Here is a 25,017-nt window from a genome sequence, read left to right as displayed (position 1 = left end):
CAGAACTGGGGTGGGGGCGATGTCTCCAACCCATGGGGGTGAGGACCCCCAGGGGCGGGGCAGGTGTACCTCCTGGTGGGAACAGAGGGACCCTCAGCCCAAGTCCAAGAATGCTGGGTACTCCTCCCAATCAGCACAGCAGGAGAGGGAGGGCCAGGCGCCCATGATGTTCCTTCTGTGCTGCCTGCATGCATCCATGCCACCAGGGGTTTGAGGGTCTGAGTTCTCTCTCTCTCTCCTCCCGCCTCCCTGTCTCATTATTAAAACAAACATTCGGCCCTGGCTGGTGTGGCTCAGTGGACTGAGCACCAGCCTGCAAACCAAAGGGTCACCAGTTCGATTCCCAGTAGGGCACATGCCTGGGTTGCAGGCCAGGTGCGAAGCAAGGTGGCCTCCACGTTCCCGAAGCGTCTTCTCCGCTTCTGTCTCGACCGCCCCTTGATTACAGACATGTCTCGAGATCGATTCCGGAGTCGAGGTGGTGGCGGCTTCCACCGGCGCGGAGGAGGCGGTGGCCGCGGCGGCCTCCACGACTTTCGCTCTCCGCCGCCCGGCATGGGCCTCAATCAGAACCGCGGACCCATGGGTCCCGGCCCGGGCCAGGGTGGCCCCAAACCCCCGATCCCGCCACCGCCTCCGCACCAACAACAGCAGCAGCCACCACCGCAGCAGCAGCCTCCACCACAGCAGCCGCCGCCGCCGCTTCAGCCACCGCATCAGCAGCCGCCACCGCATCAACAGCCGCCGCCGCATCAACAGCCGCCGCCGCCACAGGACTCGTCCAAGCCCGTCGTTCCTCAGGGACCCGGCCCGGCTCCTGGAGTAAGCAGCGCTCCGCCGGCCCCCGGGCCGGCTCCGCCCGCCACTCCCCCGACCTCTGGAGCCACCACCGGGCCAGGCCCTATCCCAACCCCGCCGCCCGCTGTCACCACGGCGCCCCCCGGGGCGCCCCCGCCTGCGCCACCGAGCAGCGGAGTCCCCACCACTCCACCTCAGGCTGGGGGTCCGCCGCCTCCACCCACAGGGGGCCCGATCCCGGGACCTAAGCAGGGCCCAGGACCAGGCGGCCCCAAAGGCGGCAAAATGCCAGGCGGGCCGAAGCCCGGCGGTGGCCCGGGCCTAGGCACTCCTGGTGGCCATCCCAAGCCGCCGCACCGAGGCGGCGGGGAGCCTCGCGGAGGCCGGCAGCACCACCCCCCCTACCACCAGCAGCACCATCAGGGGCCCCCGCCCGGTGGGCCCGGCGGCCGCAGCGAGGAAAAGATTTCCGACTCGGAGGTGAGTGTCTCTGGGATCTACGCGTCGGTTTCTCTAAGATGGCCGCGGCCCCTCCTCGTCCCCCTCCCCCCTTGCTGGCCTCCATTTTGTCGGAGGCTGGAAAGGCGCTTGCGCGCTAGCGGCGATGGGCGGGGCTGCCCGCCAGAGCCGGGGACAGACAGCGTGGGTCTGCTGTCCCGCCCGGGCTTCGGCCTTGCAGCTGCCAGAGGGTCAAGGTGGGGTGGCTTGAGGAAAGGGGCGATGAAAAGTTATGATGGGCCCTGTTGAAGCCAGAGGAGCCCGAGCAGGATTCGAGATATTGGGGAGTTCCGGTCTGAAAAGCGCAGGCCCTAGTCATGTCGGTGGCTACGGGACTTTGGTCTTTTTTATTTATTGTTTTAATAGTTGACCGCCGTTTTAATTTTGCTACGATTTAGATTAGTTGGACGCTCAGCATATAGGGATGACGAGACAGCATATAGGGATATAGGACTTCTCTGTAGAGAGTTCTGAGTGTCAGTTCTCGAGTATTTTGAGTGATACGGGCTTGTTGTATACCAGTATACTGATTACGTTGGAAATCCCACAAGTATCGTGAGACCTTGCTTTGAGTTTAAACGAAACAGAAGGGCAACCCGATTGGTAACAGACAGTTTGGGCAAAGCCAAAATTAGTGGGTTTCCGTGTTTGTAGAGGTCCCTGGTGTTTGAAAATTCCCTTCCTTTTCTCATTAGGGGTTTAAAGCCAACTTGTCTCTGTTGAGAAGACCTGGAGAGAAAACTTACACGCAGCGTTGTCGGTTGTTTGTTGGGAATCTACCTGCTGATATTACGGAGGACGAATTCAAAAGACTGTTTGCTAAATATGGAGAGCCAGGAGAAGTTTTTATCAACAAAGGCAAAGGATTCGGATTTATTAAACTTGTGAGTTTGTCGGATTTTTATGTATAATTAAAGGGCCCCCTATTTTCTTATTACAAACGTACTGGTTTTTAAATGAACAAGAATAAATTGGTCCTTAAATTTTCATCATTGTTGCAGAAAAGATGCAACTGCTGTGTAGTGTCTAACTGTTGGTATCTAAGACAAGGGGAGTGGGTGGGTAAGGCATTTTAACTGTTATGAATGGTATCAGGGAGACTGCCTGAAGATAATTTGAGCTGAAAGAAGAATAGGAATCAGAATTAGGCTTCCAACTTTCAGAGTGGGCATTAAATAGTTTTTGAGGTCATTAACATGAGTATATCTGATAACTTTCAGGAATCTAGAGCATTGGCTGAAATTGCCAAAGCTGAACTTGATGATACACCCATGAGAGGTAGACAGCTTCGAGTTCGCTTTGCCACACATGCTGCTGCCCTTTCCGTTCGAAATCTTTCACCTTATGTTTCCAATGAACTGTTGGAAGAAGCCTTTAGCCAGTTTGGTCCTATTGAAAGGGCTGTGGTAATTGTGGATGATCGTGGAAGATCTACAGGGAAAGGCATTGTTGAATTTGCTTCCAAACCAGCAGCAAGAAAAGCATTTGAAAGATGCAGTGAAGGTGTCTTCTTACTGACAACGTAAGTTCTTGTGCTTATTTTAATAATTTCTATTAACTTGTATGAGGAAGTGGCAGCAAAACTGGAAAATAAGATGGAACTTTTTTTGTTATTAGAACTCCTCGTCCAGTCATTGTGGAACCCCTTGAACAATTAGATGATGAAGATGGTCTTCCTGAAAAACTTGCACAGAAGAATCCAATGTATCAAAAGTAAGATGGATTAAACTTTTGGGCAGTTTTCAAGTGTAAGTGAGAACTTGTGATTTTTCAGTTTTGTTTAAAATGGGCAAAATTTTAAGTGAGTATGCTTAATGAAAACATCAGGCTCAGGAAGTATGAGGTTTTGAAGCAATTATTCAAATACTTAGTTTTTATTTCTGAGATAGGTATATTTCACATACAGCCTCATCTTGCTTTTAAAACAATTGGATGATGTATATGTATTCTCATTTTTAAGGATGGGAAAGATTTCCTTGAATAGGAAATTTGGCTAAAGGAAACAATTAGGAAATAAGGAAGATAGGATTTATCACTGCCCATGTTCTCGGTTACTGCATCATTTTGGGACACACTGATATATTGTTTTTGCTGTGAAGATATTTTATATGAACCAAAGTGGTCTTTGCTGCTTGTGTTTTCTTATAAGTGATAGGCCGGGGTAAAGACCAATGTTTTTAGGAGAGTCAGGAAGTATTTCTTCTGTGCATTCCCAAATTGATTCATGTTTAAATATTGTCAGGGAGAGAGAAACTCCTCCTCGTTTTGCCCAGCATGGTACATTTGAGTATGAATATTCTCAGAGATGGAAGTCCTTGGATGAAATGGAGAAACAGCAAAGGGAACAAGTTGAAAAAAACATGAAAGATGCAAAAGACAAATTGGAAAGTGAAATGGAAGATGCCTATCATGAACATCAGGCAAATCTTCTGCGTCAAGGTAAATGGCCTTCTGAATTTTGCTGGTAGGATAATTGCTTTTTGAACTTACCAGAATCTCATTAAAATGAATCCAAAACAAAATTTTCCAATGTTCAGATCTGATGCGACGCCAGGAAGAATTAAGGCGAATGGAGGAACTTCACAATCAAGAAATGCAGAAACGAAAAGAAATGCAATTAAGGTAAAATTTTGTTAAACTAAGCCTTTTTTTCTTCATTAACACTTAGACAAAAGATGAACCTAAATTTTGCAGGTGAGTCAGATGAAGTACAGAGTCACTGTTGGTATAATACTTAAATTGGAATTAAGTGTAAGATTTTCATAAGCACATGCTTATTTTTCTTTGCCAGAAGGCCTCTAGGGCTATTCTAGACTCACTTTCCGTGGCTTTTTCTTTTTTAATTGATTTTAGAGAGACAGGGAGGCACTGATTTGTGGTTCTACCTATTCATGCACTCAATGCTTGTTTTCTGTCTGTACCCATACCAGGGATTGAACCCTCAACCTTGGTGTTTTAGGGCAATGCTCCAACCAACTGAGCCACCTAGCCAGGGTTTTCCCGACCTTTTTATGTGTTTGCTTTAACCTAGTCTTTGTAAAGCTGTTAGGTAGACTATTAGCTTTTTTAAAATCGAATTTGAAAAGATGTGGGTAACACTTTGGTTTATATGTTTGATGAACATTTCCAGGCAAGAGGAGGAACGGCGTAGAAGGGAAGAAGAGATGATGATTCGTCAGCGTGAGATGGAAGAACAAATGAGACGCCAAAGAGAGGAAAGTTATAGCCGAATGGGCTACATGGATCCAGTAAGTAAACTTCTATTACAATCTAATTGGAGTTGTCTACAGAACTTGTAGGTACCTAGAATGAAATTTTACTCAGTTAAATATTTCACATTATAACTACTTTTTTGAACAAATATATTATTATGACTGATATGCCTTAGAGTTTTAGAGTTAACCTTTTTGGTTTGGCTAACAATTCATTGGTTAGGAAGAAGTTTTTAGGTCTTTGGATAACTGACTCTAATTAACTGGTTTCAGAAACTGATCTTTAAGATTGCTTGGGTGGGGTGGGGAGAAAATGCAGACAACTGTAATTGAACAACAATAAGTTTTTTAAAAAAAGATTGCTTTAATGAATCTTTTTTTATGTGAAAAAAATTAAATTTGGTGGTGGTTTTTTTTTTTTTTAACTCATTGTATGGGTGCAGTACAGATGTATGGTTTTTTTTTTCCCCCCCCAGAGAGAAAGAGACATGAGAATGGGTGGTGGAGGAGCAATGAACATGGGAGGTAAGCATAAAAATTAAATTAGCAATACCATTAGAGAGCAATGTTCTGATTGAGTTGTAACTGGTATTTTTATTTCCTAGATCCCTATGGTTCAGGAGGCCAGAAATTTCCACCTTTAGGTGGTGGTGGTGGAATAGGTTATGAAGCTAACCCTGGAGTTCCACCAGCAACCATGAGTGGTTCCATGATGGGAAGCGACATGGTAATGTATCCTACGGGACGTAGTACAAAGGAAGTTCTCGTTTTCACAACTTATATGTGTTTTGTTTTGTTTTGTTTTGTTTTGTTTTTAAAGTAGGTGACTGGACTTCTTTTAGTTCCCCTATCATGTAAATCGTAATATTGAGGAATACTTTGGCAACATAGAAGAACTCAGTGTGTGGTAACCTAAATAGATATGGTTGCCAATGGGAAATCAGTGCTGTTAGTTGATACGTTGGAGTTATGTTTGGCAACAAGTAGACTTAGGTGCTTTCCAATATATGGCTTGTGTACTCTTGCACTCCAGCGCATGGCAAATCTAAATTCTAAACATTAGATAACGTTCATGATTATTCTACATCCAAGTGAGAGTAATCAAATGGCAAACTGTTGTTCATTCAGCTGGTATTTGCCATAAATATGAATTAGACTAGAAGTTTGCAGCTTCTAGGCATGTTTTAGTGATGTGTAGGACTTCTACCTATATTTGGTGTGGCTTCTAGCCAATAAAAGGGAATTGTTTAATGTTTTGACTCGTCGTTTCCCACCTGTTGGGCTGTCTATAGGTACACCTTCTAAAATTAAACTGACGTCCTCTTTTGCTACAGAGTAGCAAAAAAAAAAATCAGTAATTTTAAGCATACTAGCTGTGTGCATTTGAGCTGAACTTTCTTGATGCTGTCATATTTTATCTGTGCAGCTAGCCTATCTGGATGCTTTAGTACAACCAAGTGAGTTGGTCTGAGTGGCTGTATTTAGGGCTTTACAAATTTTTAGAACTGAATGTTGACTTTAGAAGTGGGATTAGGCAAGAGTGCATTTTCAAAACTGAATTGAATCTTACTAGTTCACCTACAGGGTTTTGGCAAGGGAAGGAAGCTGCAGCATGTAACTCAATAGATACATTTTACAACTAGGAACATAAGGATTTAGTATGGGACCTCACCTATTTAAAATCCACTAATGGCTTTTGGGAATTAGAACTGTAAATAGCTGGTGGGTTAAATGTAATGCTATTAGCTTCTTTCAAATTGAATTTTAAAAATAATGTGGGTAACATTTTGCTTATGTGCTTCCTTAAGGCAGATTGTGTAGGTATATAAGCAGATTTGTTAAAATCTAACTTTACGTGATGTTCCCACAGTTAAGTTTCTATACTCCGTGTAATACGTAGCGCCTTCAGGTTCTGAGATGTTGTAATAACATAATTGTGAAACGCCCAAATTTTCCTTTTTAGCTTTTTGAAATACATAGGACAATGTACTAAAACCCTAAAATTTTTAGGATTTGAAAAAATAGTTTAAAGGATTGAGATACTTAATCTTTTCAGATAGCCCTATAGTATTTTGTAAGAAACATTGAAATTATGATGTTTAGGAACAATTAAACCCTGATGCCATTTTTGTTTTTGTTTGCTGTGTTTTTGGAGTAATTCTTAGTAACTGCTAGATTTTAAATGGAATTTGAAAGCTAGTTCAGGCTGCTGTGCTTGCATATCTGTAGGGTTTTTTTCTGTTTGGGTACATAGCTTTCTAAGACTTAGAAAGTACCTAAAACGAGATGGAATAATGAACTCCTGTTCCATTGCAGTCACTTAAGCTTGGTGTTAGGAGGCTGTTTGGGAGATACCCCAAACGTGGAATTGTAGCTAAGTGCCAGTGGACTTTCAAGACCTAAAGGAAGAGTTGGGCTGTTACGGGGGTGGGCTGTACATCTAGTCAATTTGCAACAATACAGACTAGCACTGTGAACGTAATTGTCTCTGGTTATATAGTGATGGCTCTGAAGGTGGTATACCTGTGAGAATATGGCAACATGTTTTTTAAATCAAGTTACTGTGCCGGTTAAGTGACTAAATCGATTAGTCTTTTATGCTTTTTTGTAGTCTTGTAGCATTTTATTAAAACTTTGAACCTTTTAAGGTTTCTGCAACTTAGCAGATGTGTCTTAAGATCTTGAAAAGCTCAAGGTTTCTTATGCAGCACATGCCACTAACTGGTGAGTAGGTCTTTGTCACTTCATTGAGTGAATTAAATCTGTCTGGTTGGGCTTGTTAGGCTTACTTGGAAATTAAATTCCTGTTCAGACCTTGAAAGTGAGAAGTTCGCAAGCATTTCAGTGGGTTATTCTGATGTGAAATTTCTTAAACTCATTTTGGAATGGGTTTTCACATCTACACTAATTCTTAAATTTTTTAGCACTACAGGGAAGATCTATTCTTTGAAACAGGTGTATGAGAATGGCTCAAGTGGGAACATACCACAAGGCATGTATTATCGTAAACTAATTTTCAAATTACCCTTTTTTCCTTTCTATGTTCCCGGTACCTGTGGATCGACTCATTGGTGATTGTATCGACGAACGTTGACTACGGAACCTTCTAAAATATTTACTTAACACACATGGACATCAACTACATATAATGAACTGTTAATTACTGTTCCAATAGCGTACTGAGCGCTTTGGGCAGGGAGGTGCGGGACCTGTGGGTGGACAGGGTCCTAGAGGAATGGGGCCTGGAACTCCAGCAGGATATGGTAGAGGGAGAGAAGAGTATGAAGGCCCAAACAAAAAACCCCGATTTTAGATGTGACATCTAGGCTTTCATTCCAGTTTGTTTTTGTCTTTTTTCTTGTTTAGATACCTATCTTTTAAATTCTTGCATTTTAGTAAGAAAGCTACCTTTTTATGGATGTTAGCAGTTTATTGACCTAATATTTGTAAATGGTCTGTTTGGGCAGGTAAAATTATGTAATGCAGTGTTTTGAAACAGAATTTTTTTTCCTTTTTATTTCCTTTTTTTAAAAAAAAAACTGTATAATGTCCCTCAAGTTATGGCAGTGTACTTTGTGCCACTGAATTTCCAAAGTGTACCATTTTTTTTTTACTGTGCTTCAAATAAATAGATAAAATAGTTATACTATTGATCTTCAACTTTGCTATTCATGCTTTTGTGCACATTAGGCTAGGTATTCCACTTCGAAGCATGAGAAATCTCTAGACCTTCAAATGGCATGCGCCATTTCTGGGAAATGTATCTGTAGGCTAAGTATTCCTTTCTACAAATAAGTACCCCCTGTTTTAAAAAGAAGAAATGCATATTGGAGCAGTTTCATGATTTGATTTGTTTGGCATTATAGGAAGCTCAAGTGGTGCTAAGTACTTTTAAATGGTTATATAAGCAAAGCTGAACTGTAAATCTTCATTCAGGAATGTGTATTAAGATAATGGAATGGGTGTAAGATTACTGGTAGGGGGAGAAAGTGCGAATGGCTAAATGGATCTTTTATGGCCCTATGATCTATCCTTTCCTTGAAAGTTTCTGAAGAAAAAGTGGAAAGATCATTTTATTGCATTCCTCCATTCTTGTTTTTAAAAGAATAAGTCCCAAGCCCTGCAAATGGCTTGTATTGAACTTTCACGTTTGAATTAAAGATTGTTAAACATGAAATCTTTTCATGTATTACTTTAAGCAATATATAAAGATTGGGGTTTATAAAATCTGAAAAATTCAACCTGAAAGTAAGGAGTAACCATAAACTAGGCGTAGTTTTTTATATATATATATATGTTTGTACTCTGAAACTTACATCTCGTTAGGCTACTTCGTTGGGCAAAATCTGTAGGACTACAAAAACTACTTGCTCTCTCTTCTAAGAATTAGTGGTGACTGTTAACAAATAGGGTTGCAGTTAGCCATTCTTAATTGTAAAATACTTGTTAATCTGTTTTTCCATAGTTCCATTTGATGTAGCACTAAATCTAGAGAGGGTTGCTCATGCTACACAGTACAAATATAAATAATCCCTCCCACCATAAAGCTTTGGAGTGTTTCAGTGGTGTTGTCAATTTATTGTCAACTTCATTGAATTTCATTAGAGTATGATATTTTGACTAAATACTAGAGTACATTGTTACTGTTGTCTGATAGTGCAACAGTGGGGACCTGCTTTCCCAGTGTATACATGTTAGCGGAGGGAACAGCTTCCTACAAGTAGGCAAAGTAATTGAATGGTTTGGCTTTGTTCTAGAACTCTCACTATGGAATGTGTCTTCTTTTTCACCTCAGTTCTTGGTGCTAATTGGCAAAAGTAAAATTCTAAATCAAATCTTCGTAAAAATGCTGAAGTTTAGAATTGTGCCTGCGTACAAAGGGAACTCTATTGTTGAAACAATTGAGCACTTTATGCTTGGGAAACTGGACAATATTAAAAGTAAAACACTAGTGGAGTATAAAGGCATATCACCCAATTCCGTTTGTGTGACTGACAGGTATATGGTGTGGTAATTAAGGGAATTTCATTAGAAAATATCGATTATTTCTCTTCACCAAGACACCTGGAAATGGGTGGTAGTTCTCCCATAATTACATGAATGAGGAAGTTTTGTCCCCAGTCAAGTTATGAATTGGTGATATGTATGAGATTTTTCTGTATGGAAACAAGGGTCTTGATTTGAAAGGAGTCCATTACAATTTGATTGAATCGTGTGGTAGGGACTCCACTAATGATAAAATAAGGGGTGTTCATGGGACACCCATGGAGGGTGAACTTGTATGTGTGTGGGTGGGGGCTGGTGGGGAAATGGGAAAATCTGCCTATAAAATTAATGTTTCAGTTTATTTTTCAGATTACATGCCTTTCTTTATAAGGGATGCTGGCACAGACCCCTAAAATAAGCTTTTGGTAGTACTGTACCTTTGAAGAGTGGTGAAGGATGCTAATGGATAATCTGCTGAAAGTTGTGGTTTTGATGGCCTTACTGTGGGCTGTAGAATTGCTAAACGTTGTTTAGCAAACAATGTTGCTTAGTTTCAACTAAGTTTTTTACTTTTATCACTGAAATAGCAGTGTACCAAGGGTTGTAAGCTGCTCAAATAGACTTTCTGTAAGTCTTGCAATGCATATGATAGTTTTTAGCCTAATGTGAATTTAAGTAATCTTAAAAAGTAGTTGCCTAAAAGCTGATGAAAGTTGGGGTGGGAAAGGGAAGGTAGTGCTTTTGAAGTAGTAGTTAGCCATTTTTCTCATTTAAATAAAAACACCTGCCCCCATTTTCCTCTTCTCTACTTTCTCTCATAATTTTGTTTTAAGAGGAACACTGATCATTTTTAAACTTACTACTCCTAATCTAAAAACTGCATTCTCTGAGACCTCAGTTTATGTAATAGCTATCTTTTAAGCCTAACCCATTGGCTGTCTACTATTTAGTGAAATCACAATCCTCTTTTCTTAGAACACTAATTAAATTCCTTAAGAAGTACTGTCAACCCCACCACTCTTTACAGATGTATTATACCACTAATATAAACAATATAGTTTGGGAAATTGTAATGTTACGCTTGTGCAATTTTTATAAGTGGCATATTATGGCAGATAAAAATTTAGACACTTGGCTTTTCTTGGGCAAGCCACTAAGTTTTGGTGGAATATTTTCTGGTGTTCTTGGACTGCAATTATGCACTATTAAAGTAGTGGCCTGCTACATAACTGCATTTAGCCAGCATTTCTGCAGTGCGTAACTGTGAGGAACGTAGTACCGCAAATGGCAATGGACATTAGGACCCGGATGTAGTATTCCTGCTTGCTCCAAGATTCTCATTGCCGACTGCATACAGGTAGGTAACAAGCAATATAATCTAACTTGGTGACTTGCTATGTACTTTTATTCCGTGGGCATTCTGACATCACACTTCTGACAATGAAATAACAGTGCAGCACCTAACACTTGTACGGTAAAGCTAGCTTATCAAAACTGCGTGGGTTTGGGGTTAGAGCTGTAATTGTCAGGCAGAATTCAATGCTGTTGCAGTTCTCAGATAAAAAGTGCAAACTTGATTGTTTGGTATGTCTGATTCAGTTGTGTGGTTTTCTTTAGTTGCATTGTAACTGAAGATAACATGGAACACATCAGTGGTGTGGGGGAAAGGGACCCAAACCATACTTGGGATGCAGACTGCTTTTAGCATCTTGACAATGGACTGTATAGCATGTGATAATTAGTCTCTGTTGTAGCAAACTGACCTGCCCATAGGTCAGCAATGTCAATGATTTCAGACTGCAATTTTAGAGGTAATTATTCTGCAGGTAGAGTGAATTAACAAAAATCAGTGGTTTTTTTGTAATGTGATATACAATATTTTTTAAAAATGAGCTCCATGGAAATACCTTTTTACTAACTTGGGCTTAGATGGGAATCTAATGTGAATAGTTCAGGTTACGTGATTTTACTAAATATGTTTATACTCTAAACTTGGGGGAAGATGGTGTGGCACATTGACTTGCCTACAGTTGAATACATGTTGGGAATCATTTCCCAATCATAAGACCTCGTCGTATTCTCTAGGATAACTGCACATTTTCAGAGTAGCTTTTTGAATTTGGTTCCCTTAGCTTTAGGGATGTGATGTTATAATCCAAAATGTTTAATTACAAAGAATCTCCAAAAATACTTTCTTTTGTTGCTGAGGACGTACACTTTGCATCGACTTTTGTTCCAGACCTCACCTCAACTTAACTTTGGTCTCTGAACTGGTTTTTAGCTAGTGTGCATGAGAAACAGCTTTCACGTATAATGCTTTCTGCTCTGTAACTGGAAAGTTTGGTTTACTTTGCATAAATGTGTGAAACCGATTCATGACTATGAGAATTTTCTTCCGTTGTATCAAGAAAAATGGCTTGCTCTTTGGCAAGCAATTCACAAGGTGGGGACAGATTTGTACTTTAATGTGTAGTCCACTCAAGCAAGTAACTTTTGACTCTCCTGCTAGATGAAAGAACAAATGGTGATTAGTTTAGCTCTCTATAAATGTAATGCAAAGCAAACACAATGCTAGGTGTTAGTGACAAGACCGTCACTAAATTGGCATACATCCCTGATGGGGTTTTCCTCTGGCATGATCCATTAAATCGGTGGCCAACACTTGCTACCGTGATTTAGGGATTGAGTGTTCAGAAATTAAAGCTCAGGTTTATTTCTTAACAGACTATTAACAATTTTGAGACAATGTACTTGTAATATGGACTTCAGGAACATTATTGGGGTGGGGGGTTAACTTTGCTTCATCCTGCTTATTTTAAGATGAATAGACTTTTGCACTTTCAAATGAGAGACCTGTGACTTAGGTCGATTCTTACTAGTTTTGATTTGTACATAGCTATAATTTGTGAATCTTAGTGTAGAGGGTCTTTAAAAACCACTTAGTCAAAAAGCTGGGAATAAATGGGTTTCAGTAATAACACTACTGAGGTGCTTGCATTGTATTTCATACTCTTTTTTCTTGCTACAAATGAAAACTATTATTTTTAATGAGAATGGGCTGATGTTCAGAGGTGTGATGCCAGAATGCGTTTTCGTACTGTTAGGTCCTTGGAACAGATACAGGTGCTTTCTGAAAGATGAAAGAAATGCAATGGGTACTCTTCATACAAGGTTGCAAAACCTGCAAAGAATACATAGTAGTCTCACTTTCCCCCAATAGAGATAGCTGCGTGTGACTAGCTTTGGACTTTAACCTTAATGGGGGTTGCATGTCTTCTATTGTTAATCATTGTCAGCTGCAGTGACACGATCCACAGTCCTGCATTTACTGTCTTTCCCTTAATGATTTTGGACAGGTTTTAGAGAGCCGGGATGTTTGTTCTGGGCCTTTATTTGGTTTTGGCTTTAGCTGATAATGTTCAGTGCTCTTGTCAGCTAGTGCAGTTCTCAAAAGGCTGCCTATTAGGAAAAGAACTGAGGATTTGACTGCTCCTAATCATCTGTCATTGCTGCTAGATAATGATTGGCAATTTTTAAAGACTCAACTGTGAAAATCTCACAGTTGTTGGTAAACCATCAACCATAAAAATGTTGCTTTTGAACACCAGTGCTGAAAAGATTTTATTCGGAAGGTGAAAAGGGGGAGCTAAATGCAGAATAGGATAATCTGGAGAATGGGAAGAATGCAAAACGATATAGTATCCCTTATGAATGGTACATGTGCAACAGGGAACTCTATTTCATATACCTTTGGCAGTAAGTGATAATCAGGGAGGAAGAAAAACCTGGAACTTGAATTAAGGCTGATCTTTCTGGTTTTTGTGCAGTGGCCCCGCAGGCATATATAAGAAGGTGAATGTCTTCTCCCTCAGAAAAAACTCAGGTTCCTTGCTGTCCCTATAAGGCATAGCTTCCCTGCCCTAACTTAAAACTCAGTGAGGACTTAGAGGGAAAGAACAAGGCAAATATATAGGATTACAGGATAACAACTGCATTGTTGTGTACTGTGGAATGGGGAGGGTACTCTTGGAGGACTCCTGCTGAAGGTGGTCAGTCCACCTGAGAATGGAAGACTTATTTGAATGGGGCGCAGGGTCTGTGCTTTATGAAAAGAGAGCCGATGTTAAAACTCATTTGGTAAGGTAAACGTTGTCACATACCTTCACATAAGGGATAGTATATTTTGGGTTGCAGTCAAACTTTATTGTACTCAGACTGGTGAAAATAGTAGTTAGGCTTTTGTATTTTTAAAGAAGGTACAGTTTTCATTCTAATTCAGGTGTCTACTTTTACTTTATGTAAGAATAATTTTAGATTTTTTCCCCCCCATGAAGTTTCTTCCTATTTTTTTTTTAATGCTGTTACTTGCCCCCAATCTTGGTCTCTGGAATTTTACTCTTTAAATTTTGAAGTTAACTAGCATTTTCAAACCTTATACCCTTGTCTCTTGTAATAACTATTTCTTATTATTCTTTAGGTACGAGTGGTTGATGTTGGCTGAAACTGGAGTGCTCATTCACTTGAAGTAAGTGTCCTTAGAAATCTTAGCCTTAGAAGTAGAGGACTTTTGGATTTGGTTTTTTATTTAATAATTACATAAATAATTTGATTTACCTAAGTGGGGTAAAACATGTTTGATTTTGTTCAGTATTTTTTAACTTAGTGATTTCTACAAAGAGTGAGAGAGACATCAATTTGTTCCACTTATTTATGCATTCATTGGTTGATTCTTTTTTTATTTATTTATTTTTAGAGAAAGGGGAAGGGAAAGAGAGAAAGAGGGAGAGAAACATAAACATCAGTTGGTGCTTCCCAAATGCCTTCACATGAAGGCTTGGCCAGGAATCAGACCAGCAATCTTTCAGGTTTCATGCTGATGCTCAACCTGCAGGGCCAGTTGTTGATTCTAGTATATACCTTGACTGGACATCGAACCCACAAACCTTGGCGTATTGGAATAATGCCCTAATGGACTGAGCTACCTGGACAGGGCAACGTGTTTGATTTTTAAGATGTTTATCTCACCTAGGATAATACTCCGGTATTTCTGTTTTTGAAAATCTGTGAGTTGGAAAGAAGATGGGGAATACTACAAAATGTTAAACAGTAGAATTCAAAGAAAAATGGCATGGTTATGTAGAGAAAACAAATTGCAGAAGAGCAGAAAAGGAAGTTTGAGCCCTGGCTGGTATGGTTCAGTGGATTGAGTGCCAGCCTGTGAACGAAAGGGTTGCTGGTTTGATTCTCAGTCAGGGCACATGCCTGGGTTGCCAGGCAGGTCCCCAGTAGGGGGCGCACAAGAGGCATCCACACTGAAGTTTATCTCTCTTTTCTTCCTCCCTTCCCCTCTCTAAAAATAAATTAAAATTTTTTTTAAAGGCTTGAATTAGTGGAGAAATGCTGTATTTTCACTGTTTTTTTAAACATTAATACAATCATATTTACTCCAGTTTCCAGACAAAAATATGGAACGCTTCATGAACTTGCATGTCATCCTTGTGCAGGGGCCATGCTAATCTTCTATCGTTCCAATTTTTTAGTATATGTGCTGCCTAAGCAAGCACTATTTTCACTGTTTTAAATTCACCTTAGGACCCATTCAAAATTTCCTTAAGATTCTTTTTTCCTTATCCAGTGAATAGTAGAGGAAGAACTGTCTAGTCATTGGTGTAGGAGGGAAAATTTCATACATCCAAGTGAAAAAGTTTGCAGTATGACCTTGGTGTAGCAGCAACATAGTCAAATAAATACAGCCACTAATTGGACCCCAACAATAAAGTATACACATTAAATATTAGTAAAAATGTAATATGCTGAGGGTGTTATTTTAATAAAAGTACATTTTTGAAAATAGGTGGATAATTGTTCTCAAAACATCACACAGCATGAGCCAGCCAAGAAGGAAAGCCAAAACCTGCTAGACTGCAGAAGTGTCGAGGTAAGTTAAGTGACTCTTACTCTGTAAAAATCCTTCAGAAAAAAACATTGTTTGGGTGGCACAAAAATAATCATATTTTGCTTTGTATAATGTGCATCCACATTTTTGGCCCAAGCTTTCAGGGGAAAAAAATCTTGCCTGAAATATTCTAAATTTTTAATTTATACTTAGATACTTGTTTTTTGTATTATAAAGGAATTTTAATATTTGTTTTTGAACATAATATGGTACAAGAAATTTCATGTAACAAATAATTACAAAACACAAGAACCGATAACAAGGTATTTCAGGTACTACCCATGTATAATGTACACCCTTATTTTTCCCTCAAAAATTTGGGTAAAATGCACATTATACATGGCAAAATATGGTACTTGTATGTGAATATCTCATTTTAATTTCTTGTACATTAAAACTTTTTTGAAGGAAATAGTTCTTACAGTACTTAAGTATTTAGCCGTTTTGACAGCCTTCTACGGTTGTAGGCTTTGTCTGTTGCTTTGACTCAAGTCTCAGAAAAACAGGGATTTCAGTTTTTAATAAAGTGTGTGTGTGTATTCGCTTCTATCCATAGCACCATGCAGAGGAGGGTTTGGAGATTTTGAAGTTCCCTGTTTTGTTTTTCATCTTTATAGTTACATAGTGGGGTCATCTATAGTTGAAAATAGATGGCAAACAAAATAACGTAAATGATCTATTAGAATGGTTGGCAATTTCAAAGGGCAACTTAACTTTGCTGTGATAGCTGGAAAACAATCAGAGACAATGTATAAACAGTGGACATGGCTCTGTCCAATAAAACTTATAAAAAGGTGGTTGTGGATCGTAGCTTACTATCTCTTCTAATGAATTGCATGTAAAGATAGGTACCACTCAGGTTTAAAAGGCCCTCATAAGTTTGAAATTTGAACAATCTACATCTAAAGAAACCTTAGACTATTAAATACCATTGATCCCACATTCCTTGATTTAATATTTTTTGGTGTTAGGAAGTTTACTTGGTGCTAACAAACTTGATAACTCTGATTTTTACATCTTTTGGGAGTAATTGTTTCCTTTGATTGGCAGGATCAGGTGAACTGTGTCCAGGAAACCAGTGAGGAAGAGGGCAAAGAGGAATGAACAACCTAATTGTTGTTAATAAAAGACATTTTAAAATCAGATTGTCCTTTTATTCTGTTTTTAAGTAGTACTTTTTCATTTTCTAGGGTTTTTCTTTGTCATCAACTTGTTATTCTAGGTGAATTTAAAAAGGATGGTCCATATTCTAGACATAGAACAGATTATTCAGGACTCTGTTTCTTGAGGCTTTTTTGTCAGAGCAACTTCAGCCTCTTAGTTACTAATCAATTAGATGGACCTTCTGTCCTAACTAAACTGATTTAGGCATCAAGTTTTAATATTGCCTTTATTCTTTATAGGTTTTATACCTAAAGTTCTAACTTACGAGCTTGCTGTGATTAAGGAGAAGAAAGTTGGAATTCAGAAGAGAATTTATTCAAGATTAGTTGAAATAGCCACAAAGAAAGAGTTGAAAGTCACAGCAGTCACTGGTCCCCTGGAATTTGCTTTGAAAAACTGTATAGTCAGTACCAGGGATGAGACCAAGATCCTGCTCTTTTTGGCCATAGTCATTCTGCTTATCTGGTTGTTTTGTTTTTTTTTTTAAATAACCAGGGAGGCTAGCCATCCCAAATCAAGAATCTTTGAGTCCATGTCTTGGTTCAGCTTTCTCTTCCTCCTTTCTGATTGCCAACTAATCTGAAGCTTTATGGATCTCAAGGCAAGAACAGTCTGCAGTGTAATTAATAAAGTAGGGAGGAGCATAATGGGATCTTAAGTACTAGAATACAAGTATTTTGCAATTTGTCCAACTGCTTTATCTGGCAAGTTGCAGTTTGCTTACTGGTAAAATAAACATTACCTTCTTAATTGGGTCCCTTGAATAAAAGATGGTGCACAAAAAGCATTTAGCACATTTTCTGGCACAAAAGGAATACAAGGTATTATTAAATACCGTCAATCAGGGTTCACAGCAAGTTGAGGACTCTTCCCCAGACCATGTCATTAGGAGATCTGATACACAGTTTTATATTTGATAGAGTACAGAAATATGTTAACTTTCATAAGCTTCTAGACCATGGAGTCTTTAGGGGGAAATCAATAAATAAAGCCTTAGTACGGAAGGGATTGGAGGCCCTGGTAGAGACCATTTAGCTATAACAAGTTAGTAAACCTCAAATATTAAATAAGATTAGTAGTTGGTATTTTAATTACTTGGCACGATGCCTGACATAGAGGTATCATCGATTGTGAAGACAAAGTGGAGGGAAAGCAAGCCTAACAAGCTCAGAACTTAAAACATGGTAAAGTCCAGAAGATTTTAACACGGTATTTGGGGCATGTAATGTTTTGCACCAAAAATAGGTTGAGTTCCAAACATGCCTGAGGAAAAAGGGAGCATGGAAGACTTGGAAGGAATTAAGAAGATCCAAATGGGAAAACATCTGTTCGTGGGTTGAAAGAATTGTTAACATGGCAGTATTCTCCAAACTGATTGACAGATTTGACATAATCCTGGCTGATTCTAAGATTCATAGAACCCCCTACCTCACCATGTACGAAAATTAACCAAAAGTGGTTCAGATACCTAATATGGCAATGAAAACTATGAAACTTGGGGAGAAAATGGGTAAATCTTAATGACATTGAGTTTGGCAAAGGATTCTTAGATAAGACTAAAAAAAATAGTTTGGACTTAACCATGTTAAAAACTTGGTGTTTCAAATGACACCATCAAGCAAGTGTAAAGACCACCCAAAGGAGGAGAGAGTATCAAATTAGGGACTTCATCTGGAGTATGTAAAGGACACATTTTGGGTAGGCGGGTGGGGGTGAAGGACAAGGGGCCCTTGCTGGGTAGCTCAGTTACTGTTGTCCTAGTACACCATGGTGTGGGTTGGATTCCTAGTCCAGGCCATGCAAGAAGCAACCAGTGAATGCATAAAAATAAGTGGAATAAGAAATCAACCTCCCCCGCCCTTCATTCTAAAGTGAATAAACTTTAAAAATAGGTCCAGGGGCTCTGGCTGGTGTGGCTCAGTGGATTGAGTGCCAAAGGGTCACTGGTTCAGTTCCCCAGTCAGGGCACATACCTGGGTTGCAGGCCAGGTCCCCAGTGGGGGTGCATGCAAGAGGCAGCCACACATTGATGTTTCTCTCCCTCCCCCACTCAAAATCTTTAAAAATAGGTCCAGGGTTTGAATAGAAATTTCTCCAGTGAAGACATGGCCAGTAGCGCATGAAAAGATGCTTGAAGTCTATTAGGGAATTGGAAATGTGAGACAGCACTTCAAAACAACTAAAATGAAAGGTCTAAGGATCTAACATGACTACAGTTAATGCATTGTAGAATTGAAATTTGCTTAGAGCTTGAATGCTTTAAAAAAAAATGTGAGGTGATGGATGCTTTCACAATGCGTATGTGCAGGCACATGCTGCCTAATGATGTTTCATCCAACAGTGACTGCATGTACAGTGGCCTGGAGCCACCTGTTGGTGATGCTGGTGTAAGCAAACCTGTGCTGCCATTTGTATAATACAGAACATACAGTTGTGTACATTGTGTAATACTCATAATAAATGACTCACTTGGTTTATGTACTGTACTCTTAATTATTTTAGAGTTTACTCTTTCTACTTACAAAAAATGTTCACTGTCAAACAATTTGCCATGCTACACCAGAAGCAGCCTCATCTTTACTGTGTTTTGGATGCATCCTTTTTCTTGTGTTTGATTTAATTGAATGTTTTGTACAGTAACATGCTGTACAAGCTTGTTGCCTAGGTGTGTAATGGGCTAAACTGTCTAGGCTTGTGTCAATACACTGATGTTCCTACAACCATGGAATCACCTAATGGTGCACTTCTCACATGTCCTTGTCATGAAGCAGCGTATGACATGATCAAATCGTAATGCTGACTTTAAATATCTTAACAATTTTGTCAGTTAAATATCAGTCAGGATGGGGGGAGGGGGAAGATATCCCTCTACACCCACTAGAATGTCTATAGTCAGAAAGTCAAGTAAGTTTTGGCCTCCATATCCAAGTAAGGATATGGAGAAATTGGAATCAAAACACACTACTGGTGGAATTTAAAACGGTGCAGCCACCTTGAAAAATGGTTTTGCAGTTGCTCAAACTAACCCTTACCCTATGACTCAGCAATTTTAATACCTGAGACAGAAAAATGTTCATGCGAAAGTTTGTGGATGTTTAGCATCATTCGTAGTAGTGAAAACATGAATAGATAAAAATTGTATGGCCAAGCAATGGAATATAAATCTATAAAAAGGAATGAAATAGTCACATATGGTACAACATATATGAATCTTGAAAACACTAAGTGAAGCTAGCCGTAAAATACCACTTAAGTGATTCTATTGGGTTGGCCAAAAAGACCTAAGACACCCCACAGCTAAAAGTCAATGATTAAGAGAATCATCAGTTTCCTCTCATACACCCCCAACTGGGTACCTTTCCTGCAGCCCAGGCAAGCGCCCCCAACAGGGAATCACACCTGCAACCTCTCCGTTCACAGGCTGGCATTCAATCCACTGAGCCTGCCAGGGCTGATAAGCTTTTTTAAATGCACGCTGATATGACACCTGTCACCCTACAGTCTAACAAAACTGTTTTGAATGAAGTTAATGACAACTAAGCACTAATAAGAGTCATATGGAAAAAATGTAACACATTTTGGCCAGCCCAATTTTTATATGAAGTGGTCAGAACAGGGAAGTTACATAGTAGATTATTGGTTTAGGACAGGTGGTCAGAATTGAGAAAGGAGTATAATGAATAGGGGCATGATTGCTGAAGGATACAGGATTTCTTTTTGAGGTAATGAAAATATTCTAAAAGTAGTGACGTACATATCTGGTTATACTAAAAACCATTAAATTGTATGCTTTGGAAGAAATGTGTGTTGTGTGAATTTAATTTTTTTTTGAGTTTTTAATAAAAGACTATGGGAGTTGGATAGTACGAGGACAGAACAGAGGTCAGATCATGTAAGATCTACCAGGGGTGTCAACCTTTTGGTGTTTCTGGGCCACACTGGAAGAAGAGTTGTCTCAGGGCCACACATTAAATACACAAACACTAATGAAAAATTAGAAAAACAAAGATTTTAAGTAAATTTACAGTATTGTGTTGGGCCACATTCATAGCCATCCTGGGCTGCATGCAGCCTGTGGGCTCCAGGTTGGACACACCTGCCAGGCCATGTTAAGGATTTTGATCTTTATTCTAAGAGCTTTCCCTTGTTCTCATTAACCACTTGATCAACAGGCACTGAAACCACCTAGATTAAAATGGACTCCTAACTTGCCTTATTTCTTGCCCACATGATCCATTTTCAGCACAGCGACAATTTGTTAACTAATGCTTGGCGGCTCAGGACAACAAATTAATGGTTGATTGGGCCCAGCTAGGCAGATGGAGATTGGAGCTGGAAATTTCTAGACTGTTGGGGTCAATAGCTATTGTCTAAGATGGCTATTTCACTCAAATAGCTGATGGCCTAAGCTGAGTTGGTTGGAACACTTAATACTGTTTACATAAAATGATTAGGTATGTCTCAATTTCTAAAAGGAAAAGGGACTGGTGATTTTTTTTTTTTTTAAGATGTTATTTTTAGAAGAGGGGAGGGAGAAAGAGGAAGAGAATCATCAATGTGTGGTTGCCTCCAGTGCACCCCCTATTGGGTACCTGGCCCACAACCTAGGCATGTGCACTGACTGGGAATCAAACCAGAGACCCTTTGGTTCACAACCAGTGCTCAATCCATTGAGCCACAGCAGCCAGGTGTGGTGATTTTTGAGGCCAGTGAGAAAGAGGGACTTTGGAAGACTCAGCCTGTGGTATGGAGGTAATAGACACCTAAATGACAGGTGCTGGAGTAGTCCCAATGGGTTGGAAAGCAGTCCTACAATGAACAAGAGAAGCCAGTGTGTGTCTAAGCAAAGGGTTTTGAGCCCTGGCTGATGTGGCTCCATTGGGCATCATCCTGCAAACAGAAAGGTTACAGGTTCACTTCACTGTCCGGGCACATGCCTAGTTTGTGGGTTTGGGCCCCTGCAGGGGTATGTATGGGAGACAGAAAACTGATACTTCTCTTCCCTTTTCCTCATCTCTCCAAAATCAATAGGCATAACCTTGAGTGAGGATTAAAAATAAGGAAGGGGGTTTTGGACTGAACAGTAGAAAAACACTTTGCCCTTGGCAATAATAGGCCTAGAGAGGAATAATTTCTGTATTTGATAATTTATCCTTATTTTACTTTGTGCCTCAGGGAGACCAGCTTTCAATTTATGTATTTGTTTGGAACCAGAGATTTCTCATCATCAAATATTAGGAGAAAAGTCAATACACTGATGTCTTTGGATTGTGAACTTAACAAAGCAGTGGTAGCACCACAAGGACTGCTATATTTTCAGTGTGTTCCATTGTTTTGGATTTGAGGATTTATTTTATATTACAGATACCAGGTTTCTGGGTTTTTAAAAAAGTATTTTAGAGGGGAAGGGAGAAAGAGGGAGAGAAACACCAACATATGATTGCTTCTCATGCACCCCTACTGGGGACCTGGCCCACAACCCAGGCATGTGTCCTAGACTGGGAATCGAACCAGCGACCCTTTGCAGGCCAGAGCTCAATCCACTGAGCCACACCAGCCAGGGTGCGTGTTCTCTCTCTCTCTCTTTTCTCTCTCCTCTCCTCTCAAAAAAATCACATAGTTTTTAGGTGTACAATTCTTTAATACATCATCTGTATATTGTAGTGTTCACTACCCCAAGTCAACTTTTCTTCCATCACCGTTTAACTCCCCTGTACCTCCCCCTACCCACCTTTCCCTCTGGTAATCACCATACTATATGTGAGAAGGTTTTTTGCTTAATTCCTTTACCCATTTTACCCAGCTCTGTAACACCTGCCCCTCTGACAGCTGTCAGTCTGTTCTCTATGAGTCTGTTTCTATTTTGTTAGTTTATCCTGCTCATTAGATTCCACATACAAGGGAAATCATGGTACATACTTTGTTCTGACTGGCCTCACTTAGCATAATGCTCTCCACGCTGTTACTAAGAGTAAGATTTCCTCCTCTTTTTTTTTACAGCCAAGTGGTATATCTTAAGTCTTTTGATTGAAAACAGTTTCATCCTTGTATCCTTTATTTTCCTAGGGATCAGTTGTTTATGGGAGTTCCTTCTAGTTTCCAAAGTGATTTTTATTCTTTTTAATTTCTAACTTTCATGAATTGTCACTTTTCAGATCTTTTATCTACTCATCTACGTCCTAATTCTGATTTATTAATATTTATAGCTTTTATCATTGAAACATGCTGTGTAAGGATTCACTGTTTTTGTATTATATTTCACAATTCTTTTCTGTTGCTATGAAATCCATTTTCCTTTATGCGGGAAAGTAACAGGACAAATTTTCTAGCCTCAAGGCTCATGAAATCCTTTTTGTTTTTAAAGATTTTATGTTAGAGACCGGAGGAAGAAGGAAACATCAACTGCCTCTTGCACACCCACATCCTATTACTTTTACTGAGATTTTCTTTTGCTTTTCTCCCTCACTTCAATCTGCAGTCTTTCTTTGCCGCTGTTCACAATTTGGTATCTATAGTCAGCAATTACTCCTTAAATGGATTTTGTTTTAGCATGAAGCTTAGGCCTGCTGGTCTCCAGAGTTTATGAGAACCTAGCCTACTCAACCACCTTCAGAATTTAGCAGTCCCCTTATACTCACTTGCAAAGTGGCATCATCAGGGGCCTTTCTCGTTTTGGCTGTTTTCAAATTGCTCTGTATGCTTCCCAGTGGGAACGTATCAGTCTTGGAGATCTATTCTGAAGGCCATCAGGCATCTTGTTGCTTTCCCTCCATGACCTATACAAATAGCCAATGCCATTCAGGTCTCATACCTGCTTTTGAGTTTGTCACTACATAATCTTATTTTGGGACCACTGGTTACATTGTCACCAAAATTTGTTGAAAATGTTGAGCCAGGGTTTTTTAAAATCTACACTTTTATTTCTTCCATATTTATTCCTTAATGCACTTCTGGTAGTTAATCTCATAATTAGGAAGATCTGTGGTTAAGTCTGTATAAAAGGTGGTAGAGCAGAGTGACAGAGAATGGGCTTTGGGATCACTGCCTGGGTATACAGATCCTAGCTTCACCATTACAAATTGTGATCTATAATATCTGTGTCTTTGTTTCCTCTACAATGTAATAGGTTGTTGTGAGAACTAAATGAAATCTCACAAAGCACAGAGAAAAGTACTAGCCTGCATAGTAGGTATTCAACAGATACAGCTGTTTTATTTTTGTTTCCTTTTTCAGGTCTAGGTCTTATTACGGGCTTATTGACTATAAAAATTGTTTTTGAAAACTAAAAAAACCCCCTAGCTTCTTGAAATTAACTCTTGCTTCCATGACAAGATAGAAACCACAACTGCAGATAGCTAGAAAATGAGAAAAATATATGGTAGACAAAGACTTCAGGGGAAAGTTCAGTGTTAAGCACTTTCATAATGATACAAAAAGAATGAAAATATATGCAGTAAGCATTCAGAAGTAGAAATAACTGCGTTTAAAAAAATTATTAGAGGGAGAAACATCAACTTGTTCCACTTATTTATGCATTCATTGGTTGCTTTGTTCACATCTTGACTGGGGATGGAACCCACAACTAGGATGGCGCTCTAACCAATTGAGCTACTTGGCCAGGGAAGGTTAACTGCTTTCTATGTGGTTTAAAAAAAATAAAAGAAGTCAATGAATTTTTTTAGAAAGAGTAAAATGACAATGCCAAATGTGAGCAAGGATGTAGAATGAAACACTCCGCTCTTGTTGATGAGAATGAAAAAAATGTCTAACTAAAGTGGAAGATACATACAGACGCAACCAGTCAAATCCACTTTTAGTGAAGCACCCTAGAGCAGATTTTTGGAACTGGTGTGCCAGGGATGGGTGGTTGGGTAAGGCCTTACATGATCACAGCTCTCAAAGTCTCATCTTTTATCTTAGTACAGCACACAACTATTCTTTTCTGTATTATCATGTCTACATGAAAATAATTGGTAAACAACCTCTTCTAGTATCTGTCTTGGATTTCCATATTAAAAAGCTAAGTTTCATTGGAGTCAGGTTCTCATTTTATTCCCTGCTGGATCTCCAGCAGCTTGAAAAATGTGTGGTATATAGTGTTTCAATAGATATTTGTTGAATGTAAAAGTGCATACCACATATAAAAATGATCCTTGGAGTATTATAATGAAAGTGGAAAACCATACAGTATTATCCACTTAAATAAAGGATGAACTTGTATATTTGTAATGGCTTATTCTTCAGCAGTTAAAATAAATGAAAAAGAAATCCATGCAAGTCTCAAAAAACATTAAATGAAAAAAGCAAACTGCAGAAAGATATGTGTAATGCAACTTATGCAGTTTTATGTAAAGTTTATAAACAAGGCTGTATGCTAAGTATAAAACTACGCATCCATGGAAC

The 25,017-nt window shown here is 39.5% G+C and overlaps 1 protein-coding gene and 1 non-coding gene across 5 annotated transcripts in view; one reads left to right on the top strand and one right to left on the bottom strand.

Moving 5' to 3' along the window:
- SFPQ (splicing factor proline and glutamine rich) overlaps positions 1–25,017 on the top strand; it is a 296,926-nt gene that overhangs the window by 238,704 nt on the left and 33,205 nt on the right. For 2 of the 4 annotated variants that reach the window (XM_045190819.2, XM_071220877.1), the window contains 13 exons: positions 376–1,278; positions 1,992–2,180; positions 2,517–2,818; positions 2,914–3,009; positions 3,539–3,735; positions 3,834–3,918; positions 4,427–4,544; positions 4,985–5,033; positions 5,114–5,235; positions 7,684–10,851; positions 13,972–14,019; positions 15,349–15,432; positions 16,501–16,593. In XM_045190819.2, coding sequence (XP_045046754.2) covers positions 451–1,278; positions 1,992–2,180; positions 2,517–2,818; positions 2,914–3,009; positions 3,539–3,735; positions 3,834–3,918; positions 4,427–4,544; positions 4,985–5,033; positions 5,114–5,235; positions 7,684–7,821 — 2,124 coding nt within the window. In that variant the 5' untranslated portion in view covers positions 376–450 and the 3' untranslated portion in view covers positions 7,822–10,851; positions 13,972–14,019; positions 15,349–15,432; positions 16,501–16,593. Of the gene's footprint in view, positions 1–375; positions 1,279–1,991; positions 2,181–2,516; positions 2,819–2,913; positions 3,010–3,538; positions 3,736–3,833; positions 3,919–4,426; positions 4,545–4,984; positions 5,034–5,113; positions 5,236–7,683; positions 10,852–13,971; positions 14,020–15,348; positions 15,433–16,500; positions 16,594–25,017 lie in introns of those variants that run through there. The other 2 variants (XM_053920543.1, XM_053920544.1) reach the window with 2 other exon arrangements.
- On the bottom strand, positions 14,954–15,058 carry LOC112299690 (U6 spliceosomal RNA). Its single transcript, XR_002974283.2, has one exon. It is a non-coding gene; the product is annotated as a U6 spliceosomal RNA (small nuclear RNA).

Source organism: Desmodus rotundus, chromosome 3 (assembly GCF_022682495.2).
Source record: "Desmodus rotundus isolate HL8 chromosome 3, HLdesRot8A.1, whole genome shotgun sequence".
In the NCBI taxonomy this organism is placed as follows: Eukaryota; Metazoa; Chordata; class Mammalia; order Chiroptera; family Phyllostomidae; genus Desmodus; species Desmodus rotundus.
This window is presented reverse-complemented; position numbering and strand designations above follow the sequence as displayed.